The sequence below is a fragment of the Symsagittifera roscoffensis genome, chromosome 1 (assembly GCF_963678635.1).
Source record: "Symsagittifera roscoffensis chromosome 1, txSymRosc1.1, whole genome shotgun sequence".
Classification (NCBI taxonomy): Eukaryota; Metazoa; Xenacoelomorpha; order Acoela; family Convolutidae; genus Symsagittifera; species Symsagittifera roscoffensis.
Genome location: NC_087062.1, coordinates 75,222,795 through 75,247,023, shown reverse-complemented (window position 1 = coordinate 75,247,023; position 24,229 = coordinate 75,222,795). Strand labels below are relative to the sequence as shown.

The following is a 24,229-nucleotide window of genomic DNA, read 5'->3' as shown; positions in this document are numbered from 1 at the left end:
GGCTTTGGTTTGAACTAGCCATTTTTGACTGAATATTTTATATCATTCAAAAGGGTATTGTTGTACTGAGCTTAAATTTGAAAAAAAATTCACCTGTGATCTTTTTTCGTAAAGTTATGGGGGTTTAAATATTGCTAATTTTGCCATCTTGGGACAATTAACGAGGGCAATATAGAGCTTTCTAGTGGTGGCGTCTTTCATGCTACAGAGACCAAATCATAGAAAACTTGTTCAGCCTATCAGAATTGAGTATTCAAAAGTTTCGAAGAAATCGCAAATAAATCCATGTCGGTGAAATTGAAAAGGAACATAGCAGATCTAAGACGTATTGGAAAAAACCTCAGTACTTACAGTATATCGATTTTTATCAATTGAAAAACAAAATAAAAAGTTTATTTGATGTGTGCACGAATTGTTCAGCGAAGCTTGACTGTACTGCTAAAACTTATTTTCTGCTATTTTTGATTTCGATTCTGTGCAGAAACAATTTAGTGAATGCGTACCTCTAACCAGGGGCGGATTTAGGGGGGGCGTTTGCTTCCCCCTCCCTCACGGATTCGACCTCCTGCCGACCTAAAGGGTCACCCTTTGGTACCTTTCAAGAAATCCATTTTTGGCCGACCGACTCTAAAATTTTTCTGAAGGCGCCTCGGGCGCCAATATATACTAATTTTGAGGGGGGAGCGCTTGCCGAAAAAACGCAAATTTTTGGTCAACATTTTCCAAAAAGTGCCTAAAAACGCCTTTTTTGGACTATTTTTTAAAAATTTTGCCTGCGGCACAGACAATTTGCCCAAAACAGCGACTAAACCGTGCTTAGGGAGAACTCGAAAATTCGATTCGGTCGACCTAAAAAAAAGGTCGACAAAATTTTCAAGAAAGGGTGAAGATCTATAGGTAGATCTCAAAATTCTTATGGTTGTTTTATTTTTATAAAAGTGTAATTAAGGTTGAAATCCAAATATAAGATAGTCAGTCGCGAGCAGCTTAGTTTCCTTGAATTTGTGTTTATTTCATTATTCAAACATACTGTTTAGCCAAATTATTTTAGCTTCAGATTCATTTCCATTCTATTTGGTATAATAGTGCAGTTTTTTCATTGCTTTTTCTAAGCACGTTTGGTCTATCCTTAATTTCAAGCTAAAATTTTATGTGGTTTTTCCTCATTTGTTTTTGCGTTACTATTTTTCAGCTTTTTTACACGTACACTGCATAATATGGTTTAGTATTCTTTTCCTGTGTTTGTGCAAAATGAAAACTGTTTCCTTGAGCAGTATTCAATAAGCTAAACAACAGGTATCTTCCTATGCTTTTTTTGAAAAAAGTATCAGGCAATTTGGTGTTTTTATGAACTTAGAAAAAAAAATAATTGCTTTTACTTGGATACATACCTTTAACGTGGTATTTTGCTACTAATTTTTGCGTTGATCCATTTTGGTGCTGTTTTATTTCGTGAAAATTCTTGTTTCCAACTCAGCTATTATTGTCTTAGATAAAAAATGGTACAACTATCTTTAGAAATGGTACAAAATGCTTACCCTTTTCTGTTCAAACGTATCAGAGTCATGTTGTAACTTATTTGAGTTTCAATGGTTTCGTGTTTTTATTCTATTAATAAAACTTTTACGTTAGATCTCGCGAATTATTCAAGCCATTCTAACTTGACGTTTTACTTAGTTTGGATTTTAAAAATACCAAAAGCAATATAAGTTTTTGACAATTTTCAAAGATCACATGTTATTGACGAGGCTTTACAACTTGATTCGCAGTGCATTACTTTAACTTTATCGCCAAAAATCTTTTTTTTAATTTTTACTGTTACGTCAATATTTTTTGTTTTGGAATTTCTAGCTCTTAAGCACTGACTGCTAAAATTTTCATAATGCAAAAAGCCAAAAAAGTGAACAAGTGAATGAAAAATATCAATAATTTATTCTCAAGACTATCTATCTGGTCCAAAAATTAAAGTGTACTGTGCTCTTTTAATTCTGTCGAGAGTCTGAACATCTGAACGAAGAATATTACCTAAAATCTGCTAACTTATCCAGCTCATCAGCCTAAAGTGTGTTTCTTCGGAAATCATGGCTGGACATTTTTCAATGAATCCTTTGGCCTTTTTGTCCCCTTTGTTCCCAATTTACAAACAACTCCCCCAAATTCTTACAATAATTTTTTTTCTTGGAATTGGAACTGCTGTTGCAGAGACGGGGAGTGATGTGTTCTACTTTATGACTGGTCGCAGTGACAGCCATTCAAATCTCTACACGTGGACATCCACAGACGGGTTTTCGCCGGTATCAGCAGATGCATACGTCACACTTGAAGGTCAGTTATGGAATGTCATTTAAAAAGAGCGTCATGAAAATAGTTAGATGCCTCGAGCGTTTTTAAATGGATTGAGAGCTTGAGAGGGTTTTTCTATAAGTAATCGGTTGAGTGGTTTCCGGCTAACCTGGCGACAGCTGCTAAGACGACAATCGTTTTTTATGGGAAATTTTCTCAATGTCGAGAACAACTGGTTTGATTTCGAGTCTGTTTTTAGACTAAAAATTACACGAGTGAATGAATATGAGTCTTCCCTCGCATGTACCAACATTCATCCGGAAAGTACATAACGATTGAAAGTAAGGTTAAATCCTATAACGATTGGCTAGCGTCAAGATAAAGCCTCACGTTCTTTTAACCGTTTCCACCAGAGCCAGTTCAAAGTGGTCTTTCGTAGAATCGGGTGAACGAACTTGTTACCGTTTACAGGCTATCGGCAGAACTATGCAAATTAACTAGTTACATGCAAAATCAGTGAGCTCATGGCTGGGTCGCAGCATCCACAGAGCACGAGGTCACTCATAAAAACAGGGCTACTTCATGATTATTCTTGAGTGACTATTGTTTTTGATCAGTTAGAGAAAATCACCCCATCCATCGGAGGTAGATCGATCCTTTCCCCACTCCTAGAGCCCCTCAAATCCTGAAAAAGAAATTAGTTGTTATTTAAATTAATTTCTGGAAATGTCCAGAGAGCTAAAAGATATTGTTATAAAACAGTTCTGCAGTCCAATGACAGACCCTTCCGATATCTTAGTCTTCGTTAATGAAGCGTCTTCTTCGCCACCAGGAAGGGTTACTATGGTTGTTCCAAACCTTCCCGATTTGAAGGCATTTTTCTCTTCCGCGATCATCAATCGATTGCAAATCGTGATTTTTGCAATCGGTTGGAAGGCTTCTTTCTCTTCCGCGATCATCAATCCATCGCAAATTGTGAATTTGTCTCCTTAGTTCAATCTATAGTCTGTATTCTGACACCGAAAAAGTGTCATGATTTTCGCGGCTTTTCAGTTGTCACGAAAACTCTGATCGTTATGTATCATGCTCGTCAATTCGAAATGTTAAAATAAATTCAGAACTTTTTTACCCTTCAGTTTTTGGTTCTCCTTGCAGATAAAGCTCTTTTTTGATATTTTTGGTGTATGTTGCATTCTTTTTTTTCCGAAAAAAATTGCAATGCATTCGGATCGAATGGCAAATCATTTGATAAATTTTTAAACCTGTAAAAAACCCAATTGCTATAGTTTAATTTTGAATATAACTTACCTGCCTTCGATAATTTTTCCTGCCTTCGATAAGTTAAGGGTTAAAATTGCCTAATTTCTAATTAAATATAACTTATTTGCTGCACTATATTTCTTTAAAACATTTGTAGAAAAAAATTGCTGGGAGAGAGTTTTTGTAGCGATATTGGGTGCCTCAAATACAATAGATTTAGTTCAATGTTTGATAACCTATTGAGGCTATCTTCAGTCTTGATTCTGATGCCAAATAAGGTAACTCAAAATTTCTGTCATAGTTGAAGGAAATCAGTACAAAAAAAGCGATATTCAGTCCTTTTACCAACTTACGGCTTAAATAAGGGAAGAGGTGATGTACTACCAAATGATTTTACAGTTCTTTTCTATTGTTTTTATAATTGTTTTTGGGTATTGCACGAAGTTTCAATTTAATACCCAATCACCATCAAAGAAAAAAGACGTTAATTATATTAAAACAGCAGGTGATATTTTTGGTACTACTATAATAGAGTGGCACCTTGAAAATAACCAGGTCTCTTGAGAAAAGGATACTTAAAGTTTGATGACAAATAATTTAACCCAATTGTGGTTGTGCAATCGTTAAATAAGTTGAAGCGGGCTTACTTCTTGATGTAAAACATAGAGTAATTACCGTTTTTTTGTTATATTCCACTATATGGTGGAAAAGGAAAAGAAAAATTGAACCACAAAATTAGACAGGTTTTACTTATAAAAGCAGGGCTTATTTCCTGAACGGTAAATCAAGCTTAAACAAGGCAAAATGTGCGAATCAAACGACATTTAAAAGCGCATTTGGCATCTTTTTTTGAAATTTATGAGCAGAAAACTGTGTAAAATGAGAAAAAAGTCAATTTGACGTAAATAAGGTAAAAGTGCTCCGGTTTTACTTCTCCCATAAAAAAGACATTGCATTACATGGCATTTCCTAGTAAGTATGTCCCAATTTTGTTCTAGCGCGAGATTTTTGAAATGAATATTTTATAGATATACAGTGCTGATTTAAATTATCCGGACAAAACGTACAAAATATGAATTTTTAAACGCGTTTTTCTCAAATTGGGTTGAGATTATACAAAAAATGAACTGCACCAAAGTTGTTTAAATTACCAAAAGTATTATGGTGCAATTTTTATGCGAGTTTTGGGAATTTTTTTATGCTAAAAAATGGGTCATCTTTGGCATCCTTTAGTCAATCAAAAATTACTCTATATCTAATGAGCAGTTTATATCACAGTTAGCCTCATATTTAGCCCAACAAATTTTTTGAAGGGTATAACTTCCAACTATTTGGAGTTTTGACTAGTAAACATGACATTTTTTTGGATATCAAATAAAAACATACACTCCTAAACTTTTGTTGGGCTTTGTATTAGGCTCACTTTGATATAACTTGCTCATCAATTGACTCATTAGATTTAGCGTTATTTTAGATTGACTAAAAGAAGCCAAAAATGATCAATTTTTTGGGATACCTTTTTAGCTCCGAATTTTTAAAGAAACTCAACATAACGCGTTTGAAGTTTCAAGTATTGTCCAATTTGTCGGGGTAATTTAAATCAGCACGGAACAACAATTTTCAAAACTATTACACAAAAAAATGCATGCGGGACTTGTATATAATATCTGCTTTTTAAGGGACAACTCTATCATATTAGTACCGTTTTTTATGTTTTTTAAAAACCTTGGCTGAAATTATTACTATTGACGGCGCGTTTTTGTTTCCTTGCACATATACTGGATATCATAAGTCACCAATGAATAATGCTGACGCGCCGAAATAATCTGGTCGATTAAGCACAGATAAATCACAATTAAAATTATTTGCGGAGAAAAAAAAATTTTCGGAAAGTTTATCAATTTATTTTACCAAAAACACTTCATCGAAAACATTTGAATTGGCTGTTGGATAGGGTTTTTTTGTTTGAAAACTTAGGTCTGTTTCTTTATAGCCCTTTTTGAATAGTTGTAGCCCTTTACCGTCGTCTCCACGCTAGCATGTGTCTTTAATTCGTTGAGCGGCAATAGCACTAATACAGCCTGTACTGTGACTGAATTTATGAGAGTAGTACATAAACCAGCCGAAGTATAAACCAACCGAAAGTGCACAGAGTATATAAAAAAGCCGAAAAGTTACATCATCTGAACAAAATTTTCAAAACTTTTGTAACTGTTACATAATTGTTGCATAACTTTTATAGCACCTATGTACTTTCGGCTGGTTGATACGTCGGGTCGTTTAGAAATCGGCTGGTTTGTATACCACTGAACTTAGTAGCTATACAGCCAAGTGACTAAACAATAAGAGGTTAGATATTACCAAAACACTGAAAATGTAAGTGTGAACAGATTTCTGCTGGCTACGTAATGATAGCGCCAAATATTCACCTTATTCAGTGCACCAAAATTTTATTATTAGATATTACCGGGGACCGATCGTTTAGCAGACAAATCTTTTAGTATAAAAAGTGAAAAATGAGTCTTTTAGCAGACAAACGTAATAAAGTGATGGATGATTGATTGTCAGACTTAAAAAGACGCGCTCAGTCTGGGGCCATGCTTTCCCAATAAAGTTAATTATCTCGCAATTTGTCAACTAAACTATCAACTTCAAAAACACAACAGTCTAAATTAGCGGCAAAGCAAAATCTTAGGCGCACAATAACACTCGTGTTTAATTGCAGACAGACTCAAAAAGACGCGCTCAGTCTGGGGCTAAGCTTTCCCAATTAAGACAATTATCTCGCGATTTGTCAATAAAACTATCAACTTCAAAAACACAACTGTCTAAATTAGCGGCAAAGCAAAAGTTTACGCGCACAATTACACTCGTGTTTAATTGAAGCGCAGCGGAACAAGCGGTTGCTAATTGCCAATGCCGCGTTTAAAGTTAGCTATCACATTTTATAAATGTTCTGTGTCTGCTAAAAAACCTGTTTGCTAAAAAACCTGTCTGCTAAAAAACCGGTCCGCTAAAATACCTAGCACCAATATTACCGCAGCTTCTTAAAATTAATTGGTCCGATGGTTTTTTTTCAATATTTTCTGATTTTTTTTTTGTTTAAGATTAATTAAATTTCGACAGCGATTGAAAAAATGCACATTTCTAGTTTAAAGTTTTGTCCAAAAAATCGCATTTTTTCCGTTATTTTCCTTGCAAAAACAAAAGTCGGAACAATAAGACCAATTAACCTGCCTTAATGGGACTTGAAACAAATTTGTAGTGTGGGATAATTTGCCACGCGTAAATAAAGCGCGTTTAACTTTGAGCATCAAAGTATGACAGCGCTTTTGTAATTACGTTTGTCGGTTCTATTCCAGTGCCCCTTTAAATTTTTTTTGAAATTCAATAAATGAAGGTTTATTGTTCCGACTTTCGATACGAAAGTAACGGAATATTTGTGCTCGGGGTAGATTTTTTTTTCTACAGACAAATTTCGACTTTTTACCTAGGCATTTTTGACGGAAATTTTCTATCATTCAAAAGGTATTGTTGTCCTGAGCTTAAATTTGAAAAAAATATATTTCACCTGTGATCATTTTTCGTAAAATTATGGGGGTTTACAGATTGCCATTTTGGCCAATTTAGGACAATGAAAGCGCGATATATTTCGGGCGCGTCCAGACATTTCGGCCAAAGACAATCAATTTTAAATTCTGAAGTTCAGCCAAAAATATGCAGATAATTCAACCAGATACAATTCAGCCAAAAAAAAAGAGACCGCCGCAGACGTGCCAACGTGTTGCGAGCTTGCCAACAGAGGGTAGGACTCTATACGAAGTTTAGAGCCGGTTATCGCCGCCAAGCGCCACGCGCCTAGCGCGCCCTCCGGCGACCTTAAACCGAGGAATAACTTCAATTCCGATTTTTTCTTTCGAATTTAACGTTTTGTAAAACTGGCTGAAATGTCTCAATCTAAATTGTCAGTATACTTTTGGCTGAATTGTCTGACTTTCAAATTGGCTGAATTAACTTAGGCCGAATTGTCTGAGCGCCATTTTGCGCTAAGAACTCGTAAGCGTAGATTTTATCCGTCCTAGAAGTCGTTTCAAGTTGGTTGAAGGAAATTTAATAGCCATAATTGTTCCGATTTTCGAGAAAAAAAAACGGAATTTTTTTGCTCGGTGTGGTTTTTTTATTCAGTCAATTTTCGCCGATCGAACTAATAGTTTTCAAATTTTGGACCAAGTAAACATTTTCCAGCCCCCCCTTCAAATCCGTTTAGGGGGGAGGATGTTAACTTGGTTCTGAGCTTGATTTTTCAGCCAATCCGAATAGAGCATTTTACACGCAGCGCTTATCAATTTAATTTAAATTCAACGCCGGGGTGGAGGGTCTTACTTGGTCTATTTGGGGAGGAGGATGGTAACTTGATCTAAAATTTTTTATACTCCATTGAATATATTGACGTCCTGAGTTCAAATTTAAATATATATTTTACCTCCGATCATTTTTTTTGTAAAGTTTTGGGGTTCACAAATTGCCAAATTGGCCGTGTTCATGGCTAAATTATGCGCGTTTCGAAGATTTTATTCATGACGGTGAGAGCGTAACGCGAATTGTTTATGCGTGGCGAATCATCCCACGCAACAAAATTGTTCCAAATTGAATTGAGGCTAATCGGATCGGTCGTATCAATTTCATACGACTCAAAATTTCACACTTTGATGTTGACCAAAATTTATAGGTTTTCAATATTTTCTTTTCTCAAAAACTGTTAGATATGAATTAACAGACAGACGGAATATTCAGGGCGTTGCCCTGATATAGGAGCAGTCTTGTTACTTTTTTACCGGTAAACTGGAAAAGAGCCACTAGTTCCATACACGACTCTCAAAATTCAGCTTAAAATTCATAGTGTTCATTGTCAATATTTCATTAAACAAAAACCATTCTAGACCAGTTTATGGACAGTCAGTACATTCAGGGCTTTCCCCTGATACGAGCCGTCTTGTTTCTATATGTAAGAACTAGCTCTCCGTGATTTTTTAGTGGTTTTTCTGTTGGTGGGATTATGTTAAGCACTTACTTTTTGTTGAAAAACTATTGTTTGGAATGACCAGTTTTACACGCAGACTTAAAATCAACATGTTTTCGTTGTAATAAATGATATAGCAAAAAATTTACGCAACATGGAAACTTTTTGATCCGGACGGTTTTGCGATCAAATAAATTGAAAAATAATATTTATGGAGATTTTTTTCAGTTGAGAGAATTGAATAGAATAAAAGGAAACATTTTTTTTTCTTGTGTTGAAAAAATACAATCGAAAAGCTGAAGCTTTTAAATTAAAGTGAAACCTATCAAACTTTGCGATTGAAGCTCTGTAGAAATCAAGTTGGATAATTCACTCGGATCTGTACACAAGACATCCTTTCGATTGAATAATGCTTTCGTTAATTCAACAATCTTGCGGCCATCTTTAGCTTACGATTACGTTGAAGTTTGAGCTGAACTTCAATAGACACCAACCAACAGATTCGAGAGCGCTCAAGTTAATACGTAGATGCGCTAAAGCGTATGGCTATTAAATTGATTCTTAGTTAGCAATCGCCCTGATTACGATTAGACCCACCTGTTTAGTAGCATATCGAATCATCGGTCAGAAAATATAATAATCACAATCACATTTATACATTACTCAGGATCATACATCTAAGTGTCAAAAATCATCATTTGAACTTAATTCAACTTTTCCCAATACATAGCTCTGTTTTAGTCATTCATTCTCCGTTGAATTCCTTTTCCTTGTCAATTAATGTTGTTTAAATATTTACCTGTTCTGAGTTAAATGCCTAGCAGGTAAAATTTTTTAACGAGTGCTTCAAAGATTTTTTATCCTTTTCAGACTCGATCATGCTTCTTTATTATTGTTTATACTTTTTAGCTCTGATATTTTTCCTCGTAGTAGTGCTCAAAACGAGGCTTAAATTCCATTTTATCTATTTTGTGTCTTACTCTCTGTTCCTCAACGTTATTCTCGGGTTCGGATGCTTCGGCATGTTCATCCTCGGACTGATACGACCTCGCAACCCGGACAACTGTGCCGGGGCTGTATGGATGTTGAGGTGATATGGCAGAATAAGTGGCAAGATTGGTACAACTATGACTAGGGGCGGATCTAGGTTTTTTCGAGGAGGAATTTTCAAAAACCTACAAAATGAGCATAAAAACCCTTAAAAAACATGACAAAAAGACGTTTTAGGCTCTTTTTGGAACTTTTTAAATTATACCGTGTGAAAGTTCGTAGAAAAGGCAAGTATGTGAGGTAGATCCCCATCCATTTTTTATCAAAAGCTCGAAAATCCGAGTTAAGTACTGCAAAAACTGTTTTCGAAGAATTAAAGAAATCTATCTTGAGGGAGCCATCTGATTTTCAGATATCAAAATATCATCTTTGCAACGCTTATTTCAATCGGCTTGAAAGTTAGAAAATAAAATTACACTCCCACTTATTTTTCATAACAGAAATCTTTAAGATTTAGTTTAGCTGATCAGATACGAACTAGTAGTCATAAATCAAACGTATCCTTGTCATACAGTATTCTAGAAAAGTGCCACCTATACTATCATAAGTCCTTATCGAGGTCATGTCGACTGTTTCTTCAGTGGCCTTTCAAGGTCGAAGTGAGAGGGCGTGAAAATATTCCTTCTGATCATTCCTTCATTCTCATGCCTAATCATCAAAGGTTGGGTCACGCACATCTATGTGAAAAGATTTCGTTCTTTCGATTATTTTTACACTTAGGCATGAATACTACTCTGCCTGCAAGTTTTGAAAATGATACCATTTTTGATATTTGGAAAATATTCAAGTAGTTTTTGTGCGAAGCTAGTATGGGGGAGCTCAGGGGAGCATCAGTGTTTTGATACCATTTTATGGCAAAGACCTCGAATGTAATAGTGCTAATAGCCAGGGGGATGTAGAAGTTTCTCAAGGGGCACGGGCGTCGGATTTGTCGACTTTTTTTAGGTCGACCAAATTGGTTTTCTGATTTCTCCCGCAATTCTCTAAAAACCCTATTTTCACAGAAAACTTTACTCCGCAGTCAAATTTTTGAAAAATCAGGTCCAAATTGAAAATCACTTAAGACTATTTATCGACGGTGGAAAGGACCAACATAAGAGCTGTACAGCTCACCGCGGCGAACCGCTGTTGTGCCCCTGTTTAAGAACTACATGCAATTTTTTGGTTATTTTTCTGGGCTGGGTATTGTTGCTTCACCCTCAAGCAACGAGCAATAATCATGGTGGGCCTCGAACACCCGACCTTCCAATTTAGAGACAGAGTCGTAACCACTTCACCACCGCTCCCCTTTCGGCGCGCGCTTTCTTTCAGAATTAGTTTTATGGCGCCATTAGAAAATTTGAAGGTTGTTCCGTCGAAAATGGATGTCGTAAAATAATACCCTTTGATTGGTGCGGGGGTCGAATCCCTGAAGGGGCCATCCGCCCCCCCCCCCTTAATCCACGCCTGCTAATAGCGTAAAATTTTGAAATTCATGTGGTCTTGCTATAGAGTGCATTGCCTAAATGCATGTTCGACTTGATAACACATTTTTCCTATTAATCCTCAAAGTGTAATTCAACCTTTTTGCGCGGAATAGCTTGTTTGACAGCTATTTTCTCAGTTACGTTTGGCCGAAGCGCTGTGTGCCGATGATGAAGAAGAGTCTGCTGTACATGACCGGCATTTTCGGCATCACCTCTTGGCTGAATGGGTCAGTGTTTATAGACAGACAGGACAGAGCCAGTTCCATCAGCACATGTAATAAGTGTGTTGAAATGGTCACCGACAAGAAAATAAGCAAGCACTTCACTTACCGTACAAATTACAACTTAGTTATAAGAACGGCTTAATGGTTGCTGCATTAGCCCGCTTAAAAAATAAAGACATTTTTTGGAGAGCACCAAAAATACCAGTTCTGCCAATGTGGTGTTTTCGAGCAAATATTTTTAAGGACATTTATTAAGTAGTAATTACATGAATTTTTCAAAAATCATATGTAATTAAGGTTTTTGTTCCATGCATGCAATTTTTTTTACCTCGTGTTTTTTCCCAGATAAGCAAAGCTTAAATAGCAATCGTCACATATGTCCAGCTCCCCTATCGTGAGCATAATTAACAGCAAAAATTGTTCCCCTGGAATCTTTTGACCTATTATTATTATTCAACAAAACTTGTAATGTTGACCTTTCGTTGCATTTGAAAACTAAGATGAAACCAAATCTTCAAATTAAATCATTGCGTTTTTGGTACCACAGTGGGCGTTCACGAATTTTTTGGCAGCAATTGAGTCATTTTTCACTCATGGAGCAAAAACGCCTTTGATATTTATTGACAAAATGAGAAGTTTTTGACATAGTAATATTTTAATGATATGGGGCATTCAAAGCATTCCTCTCATCGGTAAAAACTTTTTTTTGAAATGCCTGCTTGATCCGTGTGCTACTCTTCAGGAATAGTTGTGTTCCCCGAGGGTACTCGAAACATGAAAGGTAGTCACTTGTTGCCCTTCAAAAAGGGGGCGTTCCACATGGCCAAACAGTGTGGGGGCATCAAATTGATGCCAGTGGTCGTATCTACACTTCAGCCCAGACTCAAGGTAGAGATTAATCATCATCTCTATCATGATGAGAGCGGTGCTGGGGGGTTGCCCCCGGAACTTCAAAAGCATTTTTTTTACATCAGCTTTCTTTGTGGGCATTCTTGCTCTGTTTAATTTACGTGGCCTACTTTAAAATAATTCTTTTGTATCTCTATATATCTAAAAACTTGAGGCATCAACAAAAATATTTGAAGATATATTCAAAAAGCAGTGAAATCCAGATGATAAATTTCACTGTTCTCTAACTTGTTGACATATCGCCGCTTAATGACATGGTTATAAAAAATACAATTAAATTGTAAGTTGAGCGAGTTGAATGCTAATTGACCTAATCCCACTGCACCGCACTCATCTTCAAATGAAGGACGGAAGCTTCCGGCTAGTTCCTGGAAAAGTGATAGTCAGTGTGCTGCCAGCGATCGAGACTACAGACAAAAGTGTGGACGAGCTGGTTAAAGATAGTTATTACAAAATGGATTCAGAGTTTGAAAAACTGAACAAAGAAATTGATTAAAATATAATTTAAAAAACCAAGCCGTTTTTCCAAATCATTGAGAACCTTGAGATGAAGCGGAGTTTTTATGGTTATTCGAATGGATTGTTGATGCTTAATGTGCCCCCTCCCCCAAATCCGCCCCTGGATGATACAAACAGCATTTGTCATTCAATATTCAACAGCCGATTCTGAATTACCAGCTGTGAACCGAGCAAATCGTTAAATAAAATTTTTGATCAAGGTATGCTCGGTTCACAGCTGGTAATTCAGAAGCGGCTTTCCTGTGTAATTATGAATGACTGGCGTATTATCCTCCTCAATGGGTAATTGCATTTTTTGGATTATTGAATCAATCTGTTTGTTTCTTTGAATTATTGAGTCAATGTGTTTTTTTGGTTATTGGATCAAATCTTTGTCTTCAAAATAGTATATATTTTTTTCGTTTTCTTTTTTCTAAGCCCCCCCCTTTAATCCACCCCTGCTAATAGCGTAAAACTTTGAAATTCATGTGGTCTTGCTATAGAGTGCATTGCCTAAATGCATGTTCGACTTGATAACACATTTTTTCCTGTTAATCCTCAAAGTGTAATTCAACCTTTTTGCGCGGAATAGCTTGTTTGACAGCTATTTTCTCAGTTACGTTTGGCCGAAGCGCTGTGTGCCGATGATGAAGAAGAGTCTGCTGTACATGACCGGCATTTTCGGCATCACCTCTTGGCTGAATGGGTCAGTGTTTATAGACAGACAGGACAGAGCCAGTTCCATCAGCACATGTAATAAGTGTGTTGAAATGGTCACCAACAAGAAAATAAGCAAGCACTTCACTTACCGTACAAATTACAACTTAGTTATAAGAACGGCTTAGTGGTTGCTGCATTAGCCCGCTTAAAAAATAAAGACAGTTTTTGGGAGAGCACCAAAAATACCAGTTCTGCCAATTTGGTCTTTTCGAGCATATATTTTAAAGACATTTATTAAGAAGTAATTACATGAATTTTTCAAAAATCATATGTAATTAAGGTTTTTGTTCCATGCATGCAATTTTTTTACCTCGTGTTTTTTTCCCAGATACGCAAAGCGTAATTGGTAATGGTCACATATGTACGTGGCCTACTTACATATGTCAAGGTATGCTCGGAGATGTCAAGGTATGCTTGGACAAGGTATGCTCGGTTCACAGCTGGTAATTCAGAAGCGGCTTTCCTGTGGAATTATGAATGACTGGCGTATTATCCTCCTCAATGGGTAATTGCATTTTTTGGATTATTGAATCAATCTGTTTGTTTCTTTGAATTATTGAGTCAATGTGTTTTTTTTGGTTATTGGATCAAATCTTTGTCTTCAAAATAGTATATATTTTTTTCGTTTTCTTTTTTCTAAGCCGCGTTTTGAAATCATCTGCTGGTAAAAATTTGTTGCAATCTTAACTTTGCTTTTTGCTTTGGAATGGGAGGGAGACGTGGGGTCTTCTTAGATAGAAGCTCGGCTTATTGGTATATGCATCGATAAGCTTCTGCTTGTAAAATATTCCATTTCAAATTGTGGAGCTCAGAATTGGATCCAAAAATCTATTTTAAACTATTGTGCCTTTTTATGCCATTCTGTCTAATTTTATGGTTCGCATGATCTTAGTCAATAGTAAATTCCCACTTGATTCTGGAAAATCAAACAATCATGTTTACTCGTTTACATTATTTGAAGCAAGAGGTAGGAGATCAGGTCTTGTTGACGAAATACAGAAACTATGGAGCAAATCATTCACTTAGACAATTGAAATCCAACTTTTTGCATGCTGCATATATTTGTTGTTTTTGTTGCAACTTTCGATGAAAGGGTGGAATACTTTCGAAGAAAGGGTGGAATACGCTGTAGTTTTTTCTTGAGACGAATTTCGACTTTTCAATACTCACTTATGAATGGAGTTTTGTTACCATCTGTAAGTTGTTCCTTTGACGCCCTGTGCTCGAAATCAAAAATCTAGTTCACGCGTAATCATTTTTCGTGAAGTTGTAGGGGTTTGAAAATAGGCCAGCTTGGCACAATTAACGCTCAATGTTTTTGGTTTTATAACGGCGGCAATTTAGAATAGTTCCAATTGGATTTGAAGCTACCTATTGGAAACTATTAATACGTTTCTACGCACTAATTTTCATATTACTTTTCATTACCACCAGTTTTCTCAAATTGGGTGAATGTTATCAAAAAAAGCGCCAATCGTAAATTGTTTTAAAAAATCAAAGAGGTTAAAGGGGATCTATTTTTTTCTTTGAAATTCGAAAGTTGGGATTTTTCGACCAAAATAGTGTTTTTTGGTTTACTTGCGTTCCTTACTCATTTCAAACTATCAGTTGGCTATCTTTTATGTTTTGAACAAGAAGTTTTGAGCAGTTTTTTAACCAGAATGTTTTTTTTAATTTGAGCTATATAATAATCTAAATGTCACCTTTGATCATTTTTTAAAGAAATATTGGGTTTTTATTTTGTATTCGTTCAATTCGAAAAAAATTGAGGTATTGACAAAAATAAATGATACTGTATTCGAAAAGCAGTGAAGTTGAATTAAAAATTTTCAGTTTTTTTTCTCACTTCGTTGACATAATGCCGCTGAATAATATGGTTTCGAAAAATGAAAAGAAATTATGTTGAGCCAGTTGAATGCTAATTGGCCCAACCTCACTGCGCTGCACTAATTTTCAAATGAAGGACGGAAGCTTCCTGCTAGTTCCTTCAAAAGTGATAGTAAGTATGCTGCCAGAGCTCGAGACTAATAAAAAAGTGGGGTCGAGCTATTTAAAGATAGTTATTTTAAAATATGTGTCGCACCTTATGATTTCATAAAAATAAAAAGGCTCGAAAATTGCCAATTCAGAATAATTATGGGTTGCTGAATTTACGATTTTCTATCAACGCAAAAACATGGCGGTGAAATAATCAGGCTCAGAAATCAGTCAGGTTTCCACAAAAAAAAAGATATTTTTAATTTTTTGGTAATTTCATTTTTCTGTGCGAAAATAACAACATCAAACACGCTTTATTCTGCTAAGCAGTAGTGTTCTTCCTATTGTTGAAAAAACTGGAAGACTGTATGTGGAAGACTGTTTTCTTTAGACAAGTTTTGACTTTTTAAAACAAGCAGTTTTGTCTAATGTTCTAATTTAGTTTAAGCTATGTAATAAAAAAAGTGTCACCTGCGTTCGTTTAAAAAATATATTGGGGCTTCAAAAATTATGAATTCTGATAATTTGATATAATTGACGTATAAAACCTCAAAGTGGGAATATACTCCGGCTGAGAAAGCAGTACCAATTGAATCGAAGCAATTGGTTTGGTCTTTACAATACGTTACTAGACGCAAAATAATTTATTGTTCCGACTTTCGAAACGAAAATAACGGAATATTTGTGCTCGGGGTATTTGTTTTTTCTACAGACAAATTTTGACTTTTTACCTAGCCGTTTTTGATGGAATTTTTATATCATTCAAAAGGTATTGTTGTCCTGAGCTTAGATTTGAAAAACAAATATTTCACCTGTTATCATTTTTCGTAAAGTTATGAGGGTTTAAAGATTGCCATTTTGGCCAGATTGGGACAATTAACGCGCGATATTCTTCGCGCTATTAACGCAAAAGTGGAGATTTACTCCGTCTTAGAAATCGTTCCAATTTGGTTGAAAGAAGCCTATTTGCCATAATTAGATTGTTACAAGGAGCGAAATTTATTCTTTTTTTTTACTTTATATGGCGTGTGGGGGGATGATTTTCATTAAAAAAATTCAAATTTTAGAGAAAAAAAATTCATTTTTTTTATTATATTTATTTTTTTATGTTTTTACTGCTCCGTAAACCTTAAAAGGTAGTCGGAACTTTCAGGGCTTCGCCTGTTACTAGCAGTCTTGTTATATATAGCGTGTGGAGAAGAACTTCAAAAAAGATTGTATAAAAGATTATTTTATGTCTTAGAAAAAGTGAATATTTTAGGCGAAGCTATAACCACGCTGACGTGTTCCTTTTGGGGCTCTGAAGACCAGAAGAAACAGTTTTTCGTGACTAAGAACACAATGTACCTCCATTGGGCCATCATGGCTGCCTCCCCCTCGGACGCAATGGGCAAAGTGCTGACAGACCAGGGCATCGGAATTAACGGAGTCACTCAGATTACACACGATCCTCATCTTGGTGAGTAATCGCGTTTCAAATTTAGTTTTGATTTGACTGAAAACTTTTGAACTTTTCCCCTTTTGATCTGAATCACAATGTATTCAATGTTTTTTTTTCATTGAAAATTTTTGTATTCAAAGAAAAAATTAATGGGATTTATCATGAATTGCATATAGATAGTTCGAAATATGTGGTCTAAATGAGAAAAAATATCCAAATTAATTTCCAATAAACTCATGGAACATAGAAATTATTTTGTCAAAAATAATTTTCACCAATTTTCAAAAAAAATTCTAAAATTAATCTGACTTTCAAAAATGTGTGATGACATGAATTTTAGCATCGTATCGTGTTCTCCTGGTTATCATATTTAATTTTTATTTTTTTAAATACTCATTTCATTGTCTTACCAGTCTGTTTTAGACTATCTGTACTTCGCGAACCACTACTCCAGCCACTGGACTCTGGAGGCCATGAATGTTTCTTCGCCCCAACAGAGGATTGAACTCATACAAGGCAGCAATGGAGGCCCCGAAGTAGTCGCTCTGCTCACTCTCAAACAGTAAGAGCACTTCGAGGAGTCCCTTGTGGCCAAAATACCGAAGAAACAAAATGTTATATTAGTCAATAGTTTTTGGGACAATCTCAAGGCTTCGACTTGATGGTTTTTCCCCTTCGACAATTCTGTCGTAAGAATAGCTCTCATGTCGATGTATATGCCGCTTAGTTGTCGGTTCTATTTTTTTAAATTTCAGGGCAAGTGTTTTACCATGTTTTGGTTATCGTTCCGACTTTCGTTACGAAAAAAAAACGGAATATTTGTGCTCGGGGTGGGTTTTTTTCTTCAAAAAAATTTAGACTTTTTTAACTAGCCATTTTGACGGTTTTTTTATATCATTCAAAAGATATTGTTGTCCTGAGCTTAAATTTGATAAGATATTTCACCTGTGATCGTTTTCGGAATGTTATGGGGGGTTTAAAGATTGCCAATTTGGACCATTAACGCGCGATGTATTTCGCGCTATTAACGCGTAAGCGGAGATTTAATCCGTCTTAAAAATCGTTCCAATTTGGTTGAAAGAAGCTTATGCGCCATAATTGATTGGTTACAAAGCTATTCTTTTGTCCTTAAATGGGGGGATGATTTTCATAGAAAAAATTTCAAACATTAGAAAAAAATATATTTTTATTTTATGTTATTACATTTAATTTGTTAAGGATACTTATGAAAGAAACTAAATTGCCATAATTGATTTGTTACAAGGAGCGAAATCTATTCTTTTGTACTTTATATGGCGTGTGGTGGGTTTTTCATTTTGTTTTATTTCATTTAATTTTTTCAAATGTAATTACTGCTCCATAAACCTTAAAGGGCAGTCAGAGCATTCAGGGCTTTGCCCTGATACGAGCAGTCATGTTTTTACTACATTCAGGGGCGGATCTAGGATTTTCTCGAGAGGGGCGGATTTTCAAACATTTTTTTAGCTCTCCCAAAGCACTAAAAAGACCCTGTTTTGGCCGAAATTTCTGCGCCGCAGGCTAAGGCAAAAATTTTGAAAAACAAGCCAAAAAAGGCGCTTTTCGGCATTTTTTGGAAAATTTCGATCAAAAAATCACGTTTTTTTGGCGCGCGCTCCCCGCTCAAAAATTGGTATATATTGGCGCCAAAGGCGCCTTTAGAACAATTTTAGGGTCGGTCGGCCAAAAATCTGTTTCTTAAAAAGTACCAAAGAGGGACTCTTTGGGTCGGCAGGAGGTCGAATCCCTGAGAAGAGAAAAGCGTCCGTCCCCCCCCCCCCGAGCCCTCCCCCCGCCCTCCTCCCCCCTAAATCCGCCCCTGATTACATTCAATTTTTTTCATGCTATTACTGCTTCATAGACCTTAAAAGGCAGTCGGAACGTTCAGGGCTTCGCCTTGATACGAGGAGTCATGTATTTTTTATTCCGCCCTAATTTTGCGATTTTGTAATTTTCCGTGTGTAAAAGCTGATCGCGCTTAAACAAACAGGACTGCTCGAAAATTAAGAACTGTTTTTTTCTCCATTTCAATGTAAAATACCAAGGGTTTGTTTAGCGTCTCGTATTGCTTCAAAATTACTAGTCTGCTGGTCTCAATTCGGTTTGGAACAAGACTGCTCGGATATCAGGGCGAGGCCCTGAATGTTCTGTCTGCACTTAAAGGCCAATTAAAAGTTTTTTTTGTCGAATAAATGACGAAATAATAGAAAAAAGGGAAAATTTTTGTTTCATAATTTCCTTCATTTTATCATCCACATTCCATGTTAATTATCTCAAATTTGCCAAATTAGCTATTTTCAAACCACCGTAACTTGACGAAAAATGATCACAGGTGAAATAACTTTTCAAATTTGAGCTCCAGAGAACAATATTTTTCAGATAGTGTAAACCAAATTCGGTCAAAAATGCTTAGTTAAAAAGTCAAAAACTGACTGAACAAAAAAACCTCCCAAAAATCATAAATGCTCCGCACTATTTTCCAAGGTGAAGGAGGAGTTATAATTGCCTCTTATAACTGCCTCTCCCATTGGAGGGTAAGATTTGTTAATTTTTACAATGTAGAAAATTCATATATGCTTAAAGCTGAAATGTTCCTTTATAAGGGGCGTGTACGTTTAAATGTATGTATGTATGTTTAGTATATATGAATATATGCTACATATTTATGGCGTGTTATATCTATGATTATATGTCTGCATGTATCCCCAAATAGGTACAGGGTCGAGTTGTAGGAAGTATTTCAACTGCTTCCTAGAGTCACTTTGCCTTTTGTGGGCCTTTCAATGGTTTGATCGGCTATTTGAACCCGTGTTGAGATATTTTGGACAAAGTTATATTTAGGCTTTTCAACCAAAATACGGCAGGCATTTCAGCCGATCTAAAATTGAGAAATTTCAGCCAATTTCAGTTTGAGGCATCTGAAAAAAACTAGATTAGAAACAAACTCTGATTCTCACGCATTATTCATCTCGTGCCTGATGTAAGCGCAGCGGAGCAAACGTATACTACTTGCCTATGCGGCGTATGCCGTTTGTTTTCGATAATTATTTAAATTTTTGCTGCAATGGTTAATTGGCTGAAATATCTCCGTCCGAATTGTCTTATTTGTTTTTTTTTGGCCCAAATATCTCAATTTTAAGCGATGTAGTGGCAACGATTAAATCCAACCGCTCAAATCTTCCTCGAAAAGCCTCAAAAACCGACACAAAAATTGAAAGACCTTTGAGCGGTTTTCAAGCAAGACTTGAGCTGTCTTGAAGGTTTTTTCAGAAAACCTTTTAAACCATTCAAATCTTGTTGCTTTAGAGCCTGATCTCGAACAGGGTGATAAAAGTTATGATTTTTTCTTCCATTATGAAAACTTGAAGAGCATACTTTCTTGAGGACTGAGAATGTTAAATAAGCGATAGGTAGCAATTTTCAGCCAATTAAAATTGAGAGCTTTACACGCAATGGTAAGGAATCTTCATGCGAAGTACAAAGTAACTATTTGGAAAGATCTTTACTAAGGTTTTTAATTGATTTATAGAACTTTTCTCTGGCTGCTATCTGACAACACTCTGGGTTATTCCAACTTGGATGCCTCTAACAAAGAGACAGGAATCTCTCTCACCAGCGGAAAGACTGTGGTAGATCTCACTGGATATAACGAAGACATCTATATCGCATACTCTGACTCAGTCGAGGTATATAACATTTTAAAATGTTTTAGCCAAAAATAGACAGGTATTTACTATTGCAAAAATATGCAAGTTTTTTATTGATATATATAAGCTTCTTTTGGTTTTATTTATAGTTTGATGATTATTTTAGTGGTTGCTAGTTGTTTAAGGTCAAAAGCTGTATCCAAAAACACTCTCAGACTTTTGATACTGCTTTTTTCAGAAGCGAAGTCTGCAAAACGACATATGGACAGCCGTGGGGTCTGTTTCTTTTGACGCAGCTACTGTCAAATCAATTGTTGCTACTAACTCAAGTCTATATGTCGGACTGTCGTCGGACAAAGTCGAATTAATTGACCTGGCCACGTGGACGAAGTCGGACGCCACTTTTGCCGACTTCTCGCCCTGGGGATTGTCCGACTTCTGTGTGACGACTGCGGCTTCAGAGGACCCGACAGGGTTCAAGTCAGCTTGCACCGGAAATAGTGTGTGCACCGAATTCTGCTTTGATGTCGAGGGTGCTCCCACGTGTTACTGTGCCCATGAAGCCCTGAAAGTGGAAGTCGACGAAGATTGCCCAGGTTACAACACTTAGAGTTTGCATAGTACAGAAAAGGACAGTATAATAAGTTAAAAATGTTCAGAAGAAAAATCTTGAAAACGTTTGTAAAATTTGAGATAGAAATCAATAAACTCAAACTTCTATTGAATGATTTATTTAATTTATTGGGATCAATGATGAAGTTCCTGATCTACAATGTAAATCGAATTTTTGAAGTTTTAAAAAGTGATTTTTTTAAAAACTTTTTGGATGTCAAATGTTTATCTACATTATAATGGTTTTTTTGTTTCTTTGATTTTGTTTTTTTTTCCAGAGCCTGAGAGCCATCTAGTAACAAGCAGTGGCCTTGATTTGAAGGAAATTACAAACAAGGGCTCTTCTAAAGAAGCTGTCTTTGAAATGAGGCTGGAAGGAAACGACAGTCAGAGCTTCATCAGTGACCTGTCATATCACAGTCCCCACAAAACCATCTATGTCGCAAGTATGTCAATTTTCGATCGATAAAATTTGACTGTGAAATGTTTTATTTTGTTGATTTTTTTTATTTTGCTTTGTAAATTGTTTGAGGTCGGATTTTTACAATCAGTTTAAATTTTATATGCTTAAGTTTTTTTCTGTTTACTTCGTTTTAATGCCGTTGTGAAAAACAAAGCATTTTGCAGTTGATAACCAAATCAGAACGATCTCTTCTGAAAACGGAGACGACGAAGAGACTAGACTGGAACTGGACTACGAGATCCATCGGGTACGGGTGGACCATGAAGACATCCGCGTCTACATTGCGGGCGCAAACGGAGACATAGAGTACTATGACGGCAAGAGGAGCAATGACAGAATCAAGGAGAGTCGGCATCTCGTGATCAGCCGAATCCATGCGAATGACTTCGTCGTCGATTTCTGCTACAAGTAAATAAAAGCAAATTTTTATCTATTTGAAACTCAGGAAAAAGTTTGCTAGTTGCTGAGCTCGTATCATACAATTTTTTGATCACAGATATTGGTCCAACGCAAAATAAGCCAGGGTAATGCGACCAGGTACTAGACTTTTTTTCCCATAATGAACTTTGTTTGCAGAACTCTCACGTGTAAATGCTACAGGTGTTTCAACATGCACATTTTAAATTCAAATTCAATTAACTTATTCAGCATATCTGGCGTAGAGGTAAAACCAATGCGCGATTCGGCAAAGGCCTGGAGCCCTTCTTTGCCATCTGGAAACTTTCTGCTTTTCGCACTATCGTTTCTGTGTTTTAGTTGGCTTTGTTTCTGCAGCATTGACTCTCTTTTTTAAGTTCAGTTTTAATATAACATTCTGAATGCCATTTGCAAAAAGGCGATTCAGTTACAATATTTTTTTGAAACGATTTTTTGGTTGTTGTACGGCTTTTGCTACGTTGATTCATCAATGTCTAAATATTACGCATCAGATCTTAAAATTAGCGACTAGCAACCGTCAAAAAACCGGGGCATTTTCAAATTATATTTCATCTTTTTGTATTTAAATCGCTTTTGATTTAAATTTCTGTATCATTCTGTATTCCATCTGTATCTTTTAAGTTTCTTGGGCTTAATTTCCGTTTTATTGCGAGCGAACTAAATCGCTTATTGGAATGCTACATAATAAGGGTTGTACGCTAAGTAATTTTTGAATGTAAACTTTACCACACTAGCGAACTTAACTTTTTTCCGTAAACAACTTTTCGTACAAACTCTTCCTTTCTTGTTTACCTTCTCCTCTTCTCTCAACATATTCCTGGTTACTTCCCACTTGGCTTAGGGCTAACGCTGTTGCCTTTGAATAAACGACTTGTAATACGAGTCCACTTTTTCCATCCTAAATAACAGAATTCATCGTGCAAGTGTTGCGCGAAGTCGTATCTGCTTTATTTAAAAAGAGTTAGCTATATCCGCTTGATTAAAGCGACTTCGCTGCTTTTCGATATCTGTATTTTTGTACAGCGTGCGTAGCTGCAGTAATTTAGAGAAAAGTTTTTGCCTATAAAGGTTGGATACAAGCAGTTGGTTGAATCCCCGCTGACTATCGTTCTTTTGAAGTTTAGGTTTCGTGTTTTCCAATGTTGTGGAGAATGGACAAGATTCAGTTTGCCGTTTATTGATCTGTTCTAATTATAAATTGGTTGAAAAAAATGTCAAAAATAACTTAACTCATTAGTCGTAATATGTTATTCGCTTGCTAGGCACATCTATATTGCATCTCAGAATCCGAACAAAATTGTGCGCGCGAGTGACATGGGCGGTAACTTCGAAACTATTCTCTCGGGAGCGGATGTCGGCATGATTGATTCCCTTGCCATTGACAGAGTTGCCAGGGTGCTCTACTATTCAGACAGCGTTAAGTAAGATAATTTTATCTTTCTGTTACGAGAAAAACCTCAAAACCATCACCACGTACCGTACTTTTCAATTAATATCTGTCGGCAATGTTTGCCTAAGCCTTTGAAAACTTTTCAAAATACCTTAAGGTAAAATGTTTTCAGGTTGAGAACAATTAGCGAGCTGCGTCTTGAAAACTATCTAAACTTTCTTCTTTCCGCTTTTTTGGCAATTTCCATGGTAATGGTGGCAGCTGTAGCCTCGATTCTTTCGGTTTCAGGGGAATCATTGGCAAAATCGACCTGAACAACACTGAAGCATCTTTCGACCCTGTGCATGAGTTGTACACTTTCATGCCTATCAACTCAATGGACGTGTACGAGGACTATCTGTACTTCTTTAATCCACAGGTCAATGCCGTGCAGAGAATTGACTTGAGTGTGGCTGGATCCCTGGCCAATGTCATCCAGTATCAGGAGCTTCAGACACATTTCAGACTCACTTCTCTCGCTGATGTCCAATGTTAGTTTGCTAAACTCCATCTTATCATAGAACATCTCTTGCCCTATCTGAAAAAATTGGTGTCCGATATAGAGAAATATGAACTTTTGGCGTTCTGATTGGTTGAAAAAGGAATTAGCAATTTTTAAAGCTGCCGTAAAACTGATACTGATTGTCATGTAGATCTCTGTTATCTTTTGCTTATGCAAGAAAATTCTAACTGTCTTTGTCAAACTATGTCAAAAAATTGGAGTAAATCTGCTGCTGCAATTGTTTTTGTTGCTGTGCTCAGCACCTGGTTGAA

The 24,229-nt window shown here is 36.2% G+C and overlaps 2 protein-coding genes across 2 annotated transcripts in view; both read left to right on the top strand.

Moving 5' to 3' along the window:
- Positions 1 to 24,229, top strand: part of LOC134848892 (low-density lipoprotein receptor-related protein 2-like) — a 154,528-nt gene that overhangs the window by 95,204 nt on the left and 35,095 nt on the right. Inside the window, exons 25-33 of the mRNA XM_063866430.1 lie at positions 2,203 to 2,325; positions 16,669 to 16,866; positions 17,272 to 17,410; positions 20,396 to 20,552; positions 20,752 to 21,109; positions 21,404 to 21,571; positions 21,753 to 21,996; positions 23,289 to 23,447; positions 23,705 to 23,946. Of these exons, the coding sequence (XP_063722500.1) occupies positions 2,203 to 2,325; positions 16,669 to 16,866; positions 17,272 to 17,410; positions 20,396 to 20,552; positions 20,752 to 21,109; positions 21,404 to 21,571; positions 21,753 to 21,996; positions 23,289 to 23,447; positions 23,705 to 23,946 (1,788 nt within the window). The remainder of the gene's footprint in view (positions 1 to 2,202; positions 2,326 to 16,668; positions 16,867 to 17,271; positions 17,411 to 20,395; positions 20,553 to 20,751; positions 21,110 to 21,403; positions 21,572 to 21,752; positions 21,997 to 23,288; positions 23,448 to 23,704; positions 23,947 to 24,229) is intronic.
- On the top strand, positions 8,818 to 12,708 carry LOC134855126 (1-acyl-sn-glycerol-3-phosphate acyltransferase alpha-like). The gene is made up of 5 exons (XM_063871540.1): positions 8,818 to 9,653; positions 10,173 to 10,274; positions 11,193 to 11,392; positions 12,046 to 12,191; positions 12,559 to 12,708. Exons 1-5 carry the CDS (start codon positions 9,442 to 9,444, stop codon positions 12,706 to 12,708), a joined length of 810 nt encoding a protein of 269 aa, XP_063727610.1. The 5' UTR covers positions 8,818 to 9,441.